Source organism: Monodelphis domestica, chromosome 7, assembly GCF_027887165.1.
Source record: "Monodelphis domestica isolate mMonDom1 chromosome 7, mMonDom1.pri, whole genome shotgun sequence".
Classification (NCBI taxonomy): domain Eukaryota; kingdom Metazoa; phylum Chordata; class Mammalia; order Didelphimorphia; family Didelphidae; genus Monodelphis; species Monodelphis domestica.
This window is the reverse complement of record NC_077233.1, coordinates 185322989-185339164: the sequence shown is the minus strand read 5'-3', so window position 1 is coordinate 185339164 and position 16176 is coordinate 185322989. Positions and strand designations below refer to the sequence as shown.

The 16176-nt window shown below is 32.3% G+C and overlaps 1 protein-coding gene and 1 long non-coding RNA gene across 16 annotated transcripts in view; one reads left to right on the top strand and one right to left on the bottom strand.

Annotated features, from left to right (window-relative positions):
- MRTFB (myocardin related transcription factor B) overlaps positions 1 to 16176 on the top strand; it is a 396134-nt gene that overhangs the window by 181617 nt on the left and 198341 nt on the right. For 11 of the 15 annotated variants that reach the window (XR_008913624.1, XM_056806173.1, XM_056806161.1 and 8 more), the window contains 2 exons: positions 7927 to 8142; positions 14852 to 14914. Coding sequence is in view for 14 of the 15 variants with exons in the window: in XM_056806173.1 (XP_056662151.1) it covers positions 7989 to 8142; positions 14852 to 14914 (217 nt within the window). In the remaining variant the exon portion in view is untranslated. The remainder of the gene's footprint in view (positions 1 to 7926; positions 8143 to 14851; positions 14915 to 16176) is intronic. The other 4 variants (XM_056806165.1, XM_056806170.1, XM_056806164.1 and 1 more) reach the window with 1 other exon arrangement.
- LOC103093111 (uncharacterized) overlaps positions 9039 to 16176 on the bottom strand; it is a 177743-nt gene continuing 170605 nt past the window's right edge. The window contains exon 3 of the long non-coding RNA XR_008913628.1: positions 9039 to 15384. This is a non-coding gene — a long non-coding RNA (uncharacterized LOC103093111). The remainder of the gene's footprint in view (positions 15385 to 16176) is intronic.

Genomic DNA, 16176 nt, shown 5'->3' with positions numbered 1-16176 from the left:
GATGGGAGTAGTATGTAAGAGAAAAGACAGTGAGTTTGGATTTGTTAAGTTTGAGATGTCTACAAGACGTCCAATTCAGTAGGTCAGAAAAGTAGTTGGAGATTAGAGGTCAACTGAGAAGATAGGGCTGAGATTTGAGACGGAATAGATATGGTAATTAAGTCCATGGAAGCTAATGAGATCACCAAAAATATTTAGTATAAAGGCAGAAGAAAAAGAAGAGAAGAGGGCCCAGGACAGAATTCTGTGGGATTCCTAAGATAGATTGAGAAAGAGAAGTCTGACAGGTAAGAAAATGAGAAAGTTTTGGACAATTCTCTATTATGTCTTGGTTACTTAATTCTGTTAGGCTTCTCAAAAACAAGGCAGTCTTTATCATTTATATATTCTTTTTGTTTGTAATAATTTCTTCTCTATTCCTATTGTTCTTTGATAATGGTCCTATTCAAATCCATTTTTTCTTGAAAGATTTTTCTCTTTCCTAATGGCCATATTTATTGTTTATTCAAATTATGAAATGTAAATATTACATCCCTAGATAATTATACCATGGAGTTTTCCTCTGTTGGTGACCTGAGCATTTTCTCAATCACATTAGTATTCCTTCACCATCATATACCACAATTTGTTCAGCCATTCCCCAATCAAAGGACATTCCCATATTTTTGAATTTTTTGACACCACAAAAAACATAGCTATAAATATTATTGTACAAACAGAATCTACATGTATCTTTTTGTCAAACAATACTGCCAATGAAAGCTGTAGAGGGAGGTAGTTAACTGGGTATTTAAATGTAACAAATTGAATTTTAAATGAACACTTTTGTGTTAGCAAATAACTGATAAAGTAGAAACCATTATGTAATATATGACTAAAGAAATTCCTTCTTTGTCATTTCTTGTTGTTAAGTGTATTCAGTTTTAACATGTCTCTCCTTTGTTATAAGCTTTCATATTTAGAATCTCATCTACATTAATAAATAAGAAATAAACTTTAAGCAAAGACCTGGATGGTCCTCTGAAAACAGAAAATAAAGCAGACCTTTTGTTATGCCATTTCTTTAGCTCTTGCCCTTGTGTCCACCTTTTTTTTTTAAGGATACTATAGGAATACTCTTTTCATGCACTGTTGAAATAGGTCTTTTTTTCCTTCCGTCCTAGACAAAGTTATGGTCACTGCCTTCTCTTCCTCTTGAGATAGCTATTTTAATGGTTAGTTGGGGAAGCTGTTATAGTTGACTATATCTGTTATATAATCTGTTATAGTTGACTCTCTGCCCTAGTGAGAGAATGTAAGAGGGAGATCTGGGTGGTATATGACTGCCAGGATCTCTCCCTCTGCACCTCCCTAGAGGTAGGACAAGAGGGTAAACCCCTGGAAAGATGGGGTTCCCCAGAATGGGCCAGCGATAGTAGCCTGAGGAGAGGTCTTCTCTATTGATTGGTGTTAAAGATACCCCAGGGCAGGTAAGCATGGATCCCCTTGAGGTACAAGCTCCCCCTCTGGATCAGGCCGCACAGCAGGGGTCTGATAGAAACAATATGGCTAATTAGCTGCCCTTTTGTTCTGCCTCCTCTATGTCCCTCTGAAATAATAATCTTCCTCTATCTGACTGCAATTTATGAAGTAGTTTAATATTGGTAAGATATTAGGAATTGGGAAAGTAGGTAAAGACTCAAAGGAAGTGCCTAATTCTAATCCCTCAAGGTCCTTCTCTCTGGATGGTCCTAGGGCCAAACCAAGGATTCACCTTCCCTATCCCTTAATTCTTTATCTATGGTATACAGGTATGGCTGGGATTGAATTGAGGCAGGTACTAGTACAAGTCAATGGGGATCAGTTCAGAGGCCATCTGAGTCCTTGCTCAGGTCCAAAGGGATCAGAGGTTTCCCTCCTTGAAAGTTGACAAGGGCTGACAGGCAACACCAGGGTTCAAGATCAAGTCTTCCAGGGTAATCCTCTCAGCTGGCTTTGGTTGGTCCCAAGCAGATCAGAAATAGTCCACCTTTCTCCTTGAGGTCCCAACCCCAAAAGCCCCTCCTTCTTCTGGGGTCTTTCCCAGGCCTCCTTGGTCCTTTCCCAGGCTCCTTTGCTCCCAGTTCCAATGGTCCACTTCTGTCCCTCACACCACTCTGAACATTCCAACCCTCCTCCTTTCACTCTGCTGTTACACTATGAGGGACTATCTGAATTACTTTGTAGTGCTTTTTGAAATAGCTCAAAAAAAGGAGAAATTGGGCTATTGGAAGTTTTCCTAAGGGAAAAAGATTTTCACCTTAGAAGAAACCTTAGAGGTCATTTAGTCTCATTATCACATGAATAAGAATCTCCTTTATAACATACCCAAGAAGTGGTCCTCCATGTTCTGTTTATGATGGGAACCCAATACGTAGTTGACCTTTTAACTTTTAGTCATCTCTATTTGTTAGAAGTTTATTCCTTAAACCAAAATTCACCTCTCCCAAATTTCTGCCTGTTGCTCTTGGTTCTGCCTCTTAGGGTCAAGAACAAGTCAAGTCTCTTTTCCATAGAACAGCCCTTCAAATATTTGAAGATAACCATCATGTTCTCCTTACGTTTTCTCTTCTACAGGTTTCTCAAATGACAGTCATTATTTTTCAAGTCTCAAATGACATATTCACTTGTCCACTCAATTTTCTGATAGCAATCTTCTGGCTATGCTTTAGTTTTTTCTCTTTCCTAAAATGTAATATTGAGACTGAACATAATAGTCTAAATGTGTTTTGTTGAGAGTAAAGTGGAATTAATACGTTCCTTATTCTGAACACTATACTGTCATCACACTGTTGACTCATTCAGCTTTTTCATATAAACTATCATCTAGTAATGCTTCCTCAGTCTATAGTATACTTATAAAGCTATTTTTTAAAGTTTTGATTAATTTTTTTCAACTAACAAGTATTTTCTCTCTCTTTTATATCCTCCTCCTTCGAAAAAAAAAATACCCACATTACCATGTCCATAAATGTATTTTTTATTCCACATATTGAGTCTATCACCTCTTTTTCAGCAGATGGGGAACATTCTTCATCATCAGTACTCTGGAATCATGACTGATCATGATGTTGGCCAGATTTCTTAAGTTTTACAGTGTTTATGTGAATTGTTTTCTTGGCTTTGCTCTACTTTTCTCTTTTGTCAGTTCATGTCTTCCTAGATTTCTCTGAAAGCACTCCTTTGTTTCTTATAACACAATCATATTCCATTATAGTCATGTAATTTTAAAAAATGCAAATATAGGACTTTTATATTTGGTCTTATTATACATCATGTTATTTAATTTGGCTCATCATTCTATCCTGTTTGACCCTTTTTGATGCCAGTTCTCTATCACCTTTTAGATTACTGTTCAACCTTCTTATAATCTGCAAATTTGGCAATCTTGCCATTTATGACTTTCAAGTTGTTAATATAAATGTTGAGCATCAGGATCCCTGGAGTACTCTACTAGAAATCATGGTCTAAGTTGACAGCAACCCATTATCAACTACTGGTGATCCAGACAATTCTAAATTCATCTAGCTATCCTCTATTATCTACCTATAACTTTATATTTTATCCCTAAATATAGCAAAAGAGAATCTATTTGTTAATTAACTGTTTTATTGAAATTTATATATATTATGTCTACAGCTAGACTTCTTTAATCTACTAATCTACTTATCTTGTTGCATGTTCTATATAGTCAAATTGATCTGGCACCCCTTATTCCTCTTGATCTCTTAATACAAATATTTTATATTTATTTGGTATATATTTCAAATTGAGAGGCTGATATAGTATAATGGAGAGACTGAGCTGGCCTCAGATTCAGAAAAGTCTTTGTTCAAATAGTTACCTTTGTTACATTCTGGTATGGATGGTATTTCTTTGTTACTTTGAGTAAACTACTTAATTTCTCAGAACCTCAGCTATAGGAAACTCTTTAATTTACCAAACTCAAGATTAGTGAATTTGCTTTGAACAGGCTTGTCAAGACTCTTTTAAATGGCAATTCTCTTATTTTAAAATACGATTCAATTTATCCAAATTTGACTTCATTTTTCTGTAACATATCTTTAGTCAAGGTTGACCTACATTAAACATTAAGAGTTCATAATTACTTGTTGTCAGTTGTGTTGGTGATAGCAAATTTAAATTGATTTCGTATAACAGTCTGATCTTATAAATCAAAGCAAAGAGAGTTCCTGTGCCCTGGGTCCTTTATTCATATTCTCTTGTGATCTAAAGGATAGTACTTTTTCCACCCCCCACTGATAGATGAGTACAGCATATGTATCAATATTAAAGTTTAAAAAAATAAAAAGCCATGATTAAAATTATTTTAGAGGTCTACTTTAGGCCTAGGTTTATATGTAAACTGTATTCCATTAGAAGCTCTGATCTGATGAATTTTAAAATGTTTTTACTGTATTGTCAAATGTATTCTTCAAAAGAAACAATGTGATGACAAAATCCTATATCCAAAGGTAATTATTATTGCCTCCAAAGACTAATTTTGAAAATATTTCTATAAAATAATTGCATTTTAATGACTAAGAGAGCCAACATCTTAGAAGTACCAAATTACTAATGGGCAATTAATTAATTGTTTTATGTGACTTCATCTGTTTTTGATTCTTAGTATATTAAAGTGATTTTAGTTCGTTTTTCCAGTAATGGGAAATAGGGAAGAAAAAAATTGTCATTTTAATTACTTTTTTCTCTCTTTGTCTAAATTCTCAACAAGGAGAAACTATAAAGAACAGTAACAACTTGGCTCATGACAATCTAGTTTTCCCCATAAAACATATATAAAACCAAAAGTGAGAAGCAAAGCATATCTAGATCATTGGTTTAAGAAACATTTGTACTTATCTTAACTGCAATTTTTTGTGTTTCATGTCTTTTTGGTTTCTTAAACTCCACAATAAGGCCTGAACTTTAACAGGTATCTCCTATAATACCTTATGCTTTAATAACAACCATAATGTTACAGTATTTCTAATCCAGGTTATGAAATATAAGGTATATAAAATCCATGTGTCTTTTGTCTTTACATAATTGTCATTTCTTACTGAAAGTTAACAGAAGATTATACTTCTTAATTAGGGCTTTAATTATGTAATTGATCCTTGGGCATTACCCTCAAATTCAATTTCTCTAATGTCTGTCTTATTGTCATATTTTCATCACACAATTTTAAATTTCTTTCAAGTCTCTTAGTTTACAGTTTCTTTAACACTTCTGTGTTTTTGGTTCCAGTATTGTGTTTCTCCTCTGTAATTTGGGGACAAATAATATGTATATAGCTACTTTGAATCATATAACTCTAACAATAGTACCCAATCATATTTAATTTTAGGTTTCATTGATTAAGAATTTAATCTAAATTCACACTGAGAAAAATTCTTTGAATTTTTAAATGATTTAAAAATAGACATTTTATTTATATCATTAAAGAACTTCTAAGTTTGTAATTGTTTAACAAACCATTGCAAAATTGAGCTCATGTATATTGTGGTTTATGTATTTAGGCACTCATCAAGTCCAGAGTTCATTTTGGGTGGTCTCTTTAGGCTAAATTTTGCATTATGTGTCTCCATGTATAACTTATATTACCATCTCTAGGATTTAGCATAATAAAACCCACGTTTCTACTCTAATTATAAGCAACTTGAAACTTGTGTTTTTTACCTTACTGAAATTTACTGTAGCTTAAAAATTCTTTTCTCTTTTGGAAGGCATTTTAATTCTTTTTCTTTTAAATATATCTTGAAATACTAAAGGATGCTATTTATAAAAGCTATAGCAGATTTTTTCTTGATGTTTCTAGAGGCTATTTTATAGAAATTTCTACATATAATTCTTAACATTTAAAAATACTTGATATGTAAGAGGGTTTTTTCCTAGCAGTGATGTCACTTCTTGGTTTTCACTAGTTTTAAGTTCCATAAACTATGGATTACAATGCTATTTTAATAATGATATCAGGATTGCCTCCCATATGTATATATAGCATGTGAGCTTTAACAAAACATTTTTTTCAAACTTATTTTGCCCTCAAAATTGCCAATTTACATGTTATGCAGGAGGAACTTTTAAAATACAGGAAGATCAGTCACTTGTATGAGTTGGAACAGTAAATGAAACTTGGATTTTCAGAATCAGAGAGACTATATATTCCAACCTGTAACTACCTGGAACTTACCTCTACATTGCTGCAAAGTGCTTTGTCCACTTTTGTCAATTTTGTCAATTTGTCAATACGTTTCTTTAGATATTGTCTCTGGCCTTTACCCATACCTGCACAGACTCCCTTATTCACTCTGACAGTACTGAGTTTCTTGACTTCCTTTAAGTTGCAACTGAAATTCTACTTTCTCCAGAAGCCTTTCTTACCCTTATTAATTCTCATGGCTTCCTTCTTTTAATTACTTCCTATTTATTCTGTAATAGCTTGATTTGTATATATTTGTTAACATGTTGATTGTAAGTCCCTTGAAATAAGGGAGTATCTTTTGCCTCTTTTTGTATTCCCAGCACTTGGCAAAGTACCTAACACACAGTAGATGCTTAATAAATGTTTGTTGAATTGAATCGAACACTTCTAGAGTGTAGATCAACAAGTTTTTATTAAGGGTCTACAAATGTGCCAGTCACCGTTTTAAAAACTGGGCATACAAAGAAAGGCAAAAAACAAACAAAACCCAGTCCCTGCTCTCAAGCAATTCACAGTCTAATGGGGGAGACATGACTTAAATTTGTAAAAACCAGACATCTATAGGATCAATTGGAGATAATCATAATCAACAGAGGGAAGGTAATAGCACTGAGAGTGATTGGGAAAGGCTTCTTAAAGACAATGAGATTTTGGGGGCAGCTGGATGGCTCAGTGGATTGAGAGCCAGGCTCAGAGACAGGAGATCCTAGGTTCAAATCTGGCCTCAGACCCCTCCTAGCTGTGTGACCCTGGGCAAGTCACTTAGCCCCCATTGCCTAGCCCTTAGCACTCTTCTGCCTTAGAACCAATACACAGTGTTGATTCTAAGATTGAAGGTTAGGGTTGGGGGGGTGGGGGGAGATTTTAACTGAGACTTGAAGGAAGCCAGGAAATGGATATAAGGAGAATTCCTTGGATGAGGAACATCCAGTGAAAATGCCTAGAATTAAGAATTAGTGTGTCTTGTGCAAGGAGACTAATGTCACATGATTGATGAGTATAGTGGGCAATAGAGAAGAGTAAGGTTTAGGAAGTCTGGGAAGATAAGAGGTGGGTAGATTATCAAGGGTTTTGAACACTAGAGCATTTTGTTATTAATATTTCAATGGAGAGCTGCTGTAGTTTCTTGAACAGAATAGAAGCAACCTTCTATCTCCTCAAGCATGTTTGACTATCTCTAATCTTTAGGAAGTTTTCCTTTATATCAAGTTTACATCTGTCATTTTGCAATTTCTACTTATTGCTACAAATCTCACTCTGCAGTAGAATAAGTCCCATCCTTTTTTCACATGAAAGCTCTTTGGAGACTTTGAGATATCTCCCATGTCTCACCTAAATCATTTTCCCCCATTTCCTTGAAAATACTGCTGCTGCATGACATTCTCTGGTGTCTTCTCACCTCATTGGTCACTCTTCTGTGACTTTACTCCAGCTTTTCAGTGTTGCTCATAAAATGTGGCATCAAAAAAACCCCCACAAGACTCCAATTGTATTCTAGCTGGAATAGAATAAGGCCCTTCTACCTTTTGGACATTTACTCAGCTTTAGTTTTTACTGCTATTTTATATTCTCATCTCATACTTAGCTAGTAGTAGTCTTAAAATCTTCAGCTTCTCATATTAACCCAGAATTTGAAACTTGTATTCATTGCAAAAAAGAAGAAACTATACAAATTTATTATATATTCTTTGATTTGGCAGTCACATCTACCAGCTGTAGTTAAGAGGCATCTTGGTCCTGTGTTTGTGGTGGTTGGAACATCATGGAACATACCGGAATAGTAGAGCCTGAGGATGAGTTGGGATCATTAGGTCATCTTGCTCCAAGTCCTCAAAGTGAAGCAGTTGCCCATGAATTCCAGGAACTTTCCTTACAGTCTAGTCAACATTTGCCTCCTCTCAATGAACGGAAGAATGGTGAGTTTCAAAGAATTTGTAGTATGATTTATATCTTTTAAAGTTAAATGTTCTCAACCTCTTAATAGCAATTTTATATTGTTAATATCTAATACTTTAAATCAACTAAGGATATTTATAGATAGTATTTTTTGTGCTTCATTTTGATAGTCTTTTTTCCATTCTCTCCCCTGCCGATCACCCCTGGATAAATATATATTTTGCCACGATACATGTTATTGCCAAGAAATTTTGTCCTAATTGTTTCAATAGTTTCAACTAAAAATATAGAAATATGTATTATCAATCAAAATCACATGAAATTATTAAGTCTTCTAAATAATTAAATCTAAATAATTATTTGTAATTGTTGAGCTACCAAACACACTTATTATCATTTATAGTAATTTAAGGTATTTAAAATAACAATTGTTCTTATTTACAGTATTTCAACTATAAACTTACATAAACAAGCAGAACATATTTGTTCGTATATGTATTTAAATGTTTTTAAGAGCACACACAAGCTTTTTTACTTGTCCCAAAAGTTCCAAGCATTAAGAGACCACCAGTCTGGTTATAGGTAATATTCCAAACTTCACATACCTATGAATTATTTTCCCCTTGAAATATTTTTGTTGATAGTATTATTTTTTAAATTATTTTGATAGTAGGGGGCAGCAGGGTGGCTCAGTGGATTGAGAGTCAGACCTAGAGACAGGAGGTCCTGGGTTCAAATCTGGCCTCAGAAACTTCCCAGCTATGTGACCCTGGGCAAGTCACTTAACCCCATTGCCTAGCCCTTACCACTCTTCTATCTTGGAGCCACAGTATTGGCTCCAAGATGGAAGGTAAGGGTTGTTAAAAAATTATTTTGATATTGAGAAATTTAGTTTTTGTATATTGATATGCTAGGGGTTGGTTTTTCAAATGAGTGACTTCACTAATCTAGGAATGGTGAGGTAACTTTTCTGAGAAAAATATGTTTTGATTAAAATCTTTTTCTCATATTTTAACTTTTATATTGTCAAGATTGACAGTAAAGATTTGCATTGTAAGCTTATTTTTTATATATCAGAAGAACATGTTCTTTGAGGTTATAGTTATTTTTTGTCCTAATGTTAAGCTATACTTTTTTTACTTCACTGTAAACATATGTTTTATCTTTTATGTGAAAATGAGAGGAGAAATTTTTAAAAGCACTGTGAATGAACTACATTCCAGGGTAAATGTAGTTCTTATTTCTAATGTGCTAAATCATGTGGCATACTCTCTTATTATAAAGTCTACTGTTGTTCCATCCTTGAAGTCAAAATAGCTATTTTCCACTTCCTTGTTTATCAAATACTTAATGATCTTCAGGTGAATACCTGAGACTCTGATGTCCACAGTTATATCCAATCTAGCATAAACATAAATTAAATTTGCTGAGATGTCTTGTCATATTAAACAAAGATACTTTGTTAAGTATTAATCTGTCAAAGTGGCTAACAGTCCTATCTTTAAAGTCTATCAGAATCTAGCCTGTGTGAATATTAATATTGGAGAAGTTTCTCAGTAGAAAAGGTACTCTTGTCTCTAAAAATAATCAGATTCAACATTCTGAGGTATGCCTGGAAACTTATTATTTGTCATGTTAAGAAGCTCAGTGTTAAAATAATACAGTATATTAAAATCATTAATGAAAGACTTTGCACATGATGGCCCTTTTGTTTTCCTCAATGATAATATATTGCTATGTTTATATATCTTATTTATATATAATTTTATAGTGAAAGTATGATAGGTATATTACAGGTACTTAAGGTGTGAGAACAACCTTGATAGTCTTAAAAATGAAAAACTTCAAACGCTCAATAACTTTCAACAATTTGAATGATCTAAAATTGTCCTTCAAATAGAATAATATAAGGATGTCTGAGCAGCTTCAAATATATATAATCTATAGAACCATACTATGATTAACTATTTCAATTTTTAGTAGTAAGTAGAAAAAAATGCTTTCAGGTGTCCATATATTAATTATGATTACATAATAGTAAAATAATCTAAATCTAATTAAATGTACCCATTGGAATCTCTAAGAAGAATAAAGATTAAATTGGTATTGAGAAACTCGGTTTTTCAAGAGACTATCTGTATGAGGAATGGAAAATAGAGCATAATTGCATTTCTATTGCTTACTATGGTTGACTAATTCTTACAGATAAAGCTTTAAATTAATATCATTTACAACATTATTTCCTATTACCTTGCTTTGAAAAAGTTTATTTCATACTTATAGTAAATTAGTCTACCTTACACATTAATAAAATGCAAGTAATATCACAAGATATTAGTGAGAACCTTGTATGCATATATCTAAAATGCTGATCATCATATTCTTGAGATACCTCAGTATGAATATTATTTTCACATGAAACAACACATGGGTGGAGAAAAATTCATCTTTATCATCTCTGGGTTTTTTTAAGAGTAACATGATTCATTCACCACATGAATAAATGATTTTAACTCTGAATATTAAAAGGCAGTACTTAAAGACTCAAATTATCCAATTTAAATTTATTCATCCAGTGGGAACTTTTTGGTATTGTAATTTTTAAGCATTTGAAGTTCACTTACTAAAATTGTTTCTTTTTTGTTGACAAAAGGAGATATTTAAATTTTGAGACTGTGGAATGATTGCTTCACAGGATAGTTTACAGATGAACTTTACAAGGAAAATGAAGTTTACATTTAAGAACTGTTTCCTGGATTTTTCCTCATTGTTAATGTTGGCAGTGGTAGTGAAGTGGAAAAGTATTTTTATGCTAACATAAATATGAAAAACGTTTTCATCAGAACATACTAGTGTTTTTCTATACCTACAGTGAGGCCATAAAAATTATATTGTTCTTAATACCTTTGAAGCAAGGCAAACTGCTTAAGTTTTTCTGTGAGGTTAATTCAGATTGTTAAGTTGGTTAAAAGTAACCATTCAAATAGTATGCCTTCACAAAATCAATGCACTGATACACAAATTAACCTCTGAACATAAACATGGTGTCCGATTGTACACAAAGTGATCTAGTCTTATTGCCATAGTCTGAGATGAATGATCCTTAATACAGGGAAAACTGAGAATATTAATTATAGGAAGCATTCTTTCAGTTTCCAAATAGATTTGTTCTTTAAATGTCCCTTGTTTGCAGTGGCAGTATGTTTTAATCACACTTGATGTTGCAAATATGGTATATGAAATCAGGAAAAGATAAAATTATCAAAAACCTACACTGCTAAATGTTGACTTTTCTGCAAATTTGATTCCTAGTTTATGCATTTATTTAGACATTGCATTTATATTTTCATGGACTACAAAATACTGTTAAGCTTATAGGCAGAAAACTCTTCCATTTTATGGATTAGTACTGTATTTCAAATGGCTTAAGACTTTAAGCATATTTAATTAGGAATCTCTCCATAAACTGTCTGTAGAAAAGCTAATAGGATTCACTTTTTTTGGTTGGTTGTTTCTGTAATCTTCATTGAACCTTGTAAAGGAGTCATTCAGATGTAAAATTCACCTTCTGGATAGGTCATGCTTATTCAATTGCTGAATAATTATGCTATAGTATTAAGGACTAGTTAAAAGGAATATCAGCCATCATTCTCTTTCAATTTTGAAAGGCCTTTTCCACCTATATTTACTTTTTAAGTCTGGTCAAGGAGATTCATCTTGCCTACTCAATTAAAAATATGTAACTTTCTATAAATTCAGTTCTGTTGTCTCCCTTAGTATTTTCTATCATTTCAACAACTGTGGCAATGAAGGTTTGCAAATTTTCTTTTAGATCATAAACCAAGCATTTTTGCCTCTGTCTCAAAAGAAATAATAATTTAAAACTATATATTGAACATAAGACATTACAAATTGGTTTGTTGTTTTATTTATTTTAGCATATTTGGACAAAATGAAGTAAAAATCAGCTCAGCCAAAACAAATTTTAGATGTTGTAGTGCAAAAAAGAAAGCTCTACATTAGTGTCTAATCTTTACTTCTAGTTATAGATTGTTTCTTTTTTATTTGACATTAGAGCAGATATTATTTCAGACATGATGGTAAGGCATAGAGGTAATATTTTGATAGATTTAAGGTAAGACTAAGGAAACAGTAGGAAACCTCCAGAGTAGTTTGATAATTTTCTTAGTATTTGAGACATAGAACCAGTCAACAATCATTTTTTAAGTGCCTCATATGTTCCAGACATTGTACAAACAGCTGGAGGGATTAATAACATAAGTAGACAAATGGAATAGTAATTAAAAAAATTAATTAATTGATGGAACCACATAGTGTTTCTAGGATTTTTGTTTTCCCTCTTTCATACTAAAATGATTTTAGGATCAAATAAACTAACATCTCTAAAGCATTTTGCAAAATTTAAAGCATGTACTAGCTATTGTTAAATGATTAGGGGACTGAATGACCTCTTCCATTGTTTTAACCATCTAAGATATTTAATCTCTTGAGTAATTCCAGTAAATCAGGTTTGTTTGTTTTTTTGTCAAAAATGATGTTAGAGTTTTTCTTTGATTTTATTTTGATTATTGCATATAAATTACAACAGTAGATGTTTATAGAAATCAGGCTTGAACTTTTATATAATGGTCAGAAATGTATAGACCTTAATTAGAACTTTCTTTAACTAAGTTTCTATTTTGTTTGCCAGTAATTTTATCAGAATTTATAACTTAACACTGTAAGAGAGTTTTATTTAAAAGAACTGTGGACTTCCTTAATAAATGTAAATTAAATATATGACATTGTTGTAGCTCTCAAATTCCTTGAGGTAAATTTCTGATCCTTCAAAATATTTATCAAGTCTTAAAAAGTAGATTAAGGGTAAAAAGTACACTAATCCAAAATACTTTAAAAAACTTTTTAATATAAATAGCTCAGAAGACAATTTTCCTACTAATATTTGATGTAAATAGGGAAATTTAGTTCTATTTCTTCCTAGTCTGAATTTCTTTTTTAGATAGCTTTATTACTAGAATGTAGTTTTGCTTCAATATATTACTGAAAACATCCAAAGAGGTACATCAATTTGCATTCTCCATTTATAGCTGGCAATTACTTTGAACTCCTGACTTAGTTCCACAGCTGCTGTTGTAAGCATGTTTTGGTAAATCTGTGAAGTTTCTGGTAAAGCTTACAATTTAAAAAATGAAGCAGCAAAATTATTAAGCCCAAAGAAGCTTTGTTTTTAAGTTTATTATTTAATATATTAAATTGGAGCACTTTTCATATTTGTCCCAAGTCATAAGTACACATTTTAAGTGAGTCTAAATAAGCACAAATAGCAACAGTAATTGCAAAGTTAAGCCAAACTGATCCAAATATGAGACCTGGAAAAAATTTACTGAATCTAGAACTTTTATTGTGTAGTTCTACCATTATTAGAGTCATCTGGAGTTGCTATATTATATCTTTTAAAAATGAATACCAATGGCCTATTTAATTCTAAAGCATACCAAATGATGTCTTTTAGGCTCTAAATTTTGGGGGCTTTTGACTGACTTATTTAAATCAATTCATGAAGTAACAATCTTGTGCTGCTCCAAAGAAGGCAAGTTTATTTAATTGCAGTTAGAAAAAAATAGATAAAGTATATAAATATCAGAGTTAAAGGATACCATTTCTTTACCTGGAATCCATCTTCCCTTCCCTTCTCAAATCTACTTAGAAATGAACAGGTTCTAGAATTATTTATTCCTAGAGTAGATAGGGACCTCAAATACTATCTAGGCTAACCAGTATCTGAATCAGAATCCCCTCTGCAATAAGTACCATTGTGATTTGAAGTAAAATAAAATTGGAAAATCACCCTACCAATGAAAAATTTGATAGAATTCTCAGAATTAAAGAAACCCTTGAATTGAAAGAAGAAACCTTAGAGGTTATTAGTCCAATTGCTCTAGTCACACCAAGGCAAAGTATGAATTTTTCTCCAAATATCCCTAACAAATGGTTATATAGCTTTTACTTAAACGGTTCCAGTGATGAAGACTTTTCCACCTTATGAAATACCATATTCCAATTTTTGACAGAAATTCCTAGTAAGTAGTTGGTTTTTTTTTTTTTAACTTCAATAGTGAACTTGAAAACATACTTTTTGTAGCTTCTGTATTTTGGTCCTAAGATTAGCATTATGATTTTAACTCTTCTTATTTGAAGACATTTGTTATGTTTTCTTCCAACTCTCAACCTATCTTTGAGCTCCACTATCTTATATTGGCCTCTCACACACCTATAAAGAGAAATGCTGCTTTATCACTACCAAAGGGTTGAGGGATCTGTGATTGTCAAGTACAGTTGAAACACTGTATGAGAAGTAAACCAGGACTATTTTGGTGTAGGAAAAAAGACTGGAAAGGAAAGGATCCCAACCTAAAAACCTCTTAGTGAAAAGATATTTTTGAACTCTTACTTTTTTCTCCACTTTGTTTCTCTTTTGAGTTAAAATTTGGAGGGAGAATAGCCTAGACGTCACTTAAATCTTGAAAAAAAGAACCATGAAAAATATGGTGAATTTAAGGGTGTAGTGACTTATTTCTTTTTAGCCCATAGAGGATAATAACCCAAATTCATTTAAAAAAAATTTTAAGCGTTTTTCTAACGCCTTTAAATTAACCCATATTGTCTGACTCTTCCACCCTTACCTACTGCCCTCGCTATTATTAACAGGAAGTATAGTCTTATGGGAGTCAGGATTCCGGTCTCCTCTGCTGACTCAATCTGTGAGTGTGGGTAAGTCTTAAAAACTATCTGTGTCATGGTATGGCCATCTGTATTATTTGTATGATAGCTTTCAGTTCGTATGTCTTTCTCTGGCTGCCTCTCTGCATATCATCATGTGCTCCCTTCTGATATTCCATTCTCCTTTCTGCCTTATGCTGTTCTTTGGTAAGCAGAAAAGGAAAGAAAAGAATAGAGTGGGGAAATTCCACTTTTGTCAGTTTGTTAAATGTTTTATTAAACTTGCTTTAGTAATGTTAAACTATCAAATATCTATATCACAGATCTTTTAGTGAACATACATGCCAACTCTCCATATCTAGGTGGGCAAATGTCTATTTTTAGAAGAAAAAGTAGTGACCCAATTAATGTTTTTTGGTTATTAAGTATGTAATTTAGAACATACCTGTGAAATTATGCGGTTTTCTTATGTGTAGTTTTCAAAGGTCGGCAGGTATGTGATGGTGTTTGTGTATTAGTACCTGTTAACCAGAAAAAAGACACATAGCTTAATATTTTATTAATATTATTCATGTCTTTTGCCTGTTAATGCAATTGTTTTCAGAAAAACTGTAGCTAGTTTGGTGTGTTTTCATCAACTCCAATTTGAAAGTATAGTTTTGATTCATATATATTTGCATACTCAGCATTTTCAATAACAGCACCAAAATAAAAGTAAATGCCTTGATTTATATATTCTCCTTTTTTTGCTTGATTTAGATTAGGTAGATGCAAGTTATCATTTTTTCAGTACTTAACTGGATTTCCAGTTCATATGGGGAAAATAAATAGCACTTTATTTCAAGTCTCAATTACTATAAAAGCATTTTGATTCTTTACCCATAACTAGTGATAGCATCAGAACTACAACTTAATTTTCCTTAGTCACATTCCAGTATTTTTTAAAATTATATAATTGATGTCTACTATGTCATGCCATTCACTGAACTAATTATTTCAGAAATACTCAAAATTCAATATTTAAAATGTAACTATATATAAATACATGCATAGATAATTAATTCATGTCAGTAAACAATTATTAAATACCTCCTTTTGAGCAAGGCAATAAGCCAGGTGCTGGGAGTGCAAAGATGAAACATCACATAACCCTTGCTATAAATTAGTTTATCATTTAATAGATTCTCTGTTGGGAATTTTCTAATAGGACTAAGAATATTTTAAAATATTATTTCCAATCATAACTAGAAAGTATACACAGAGTTGACTTAGAAATAACTGATATTTCAGCTATACTCCTATCTTAATTTAGT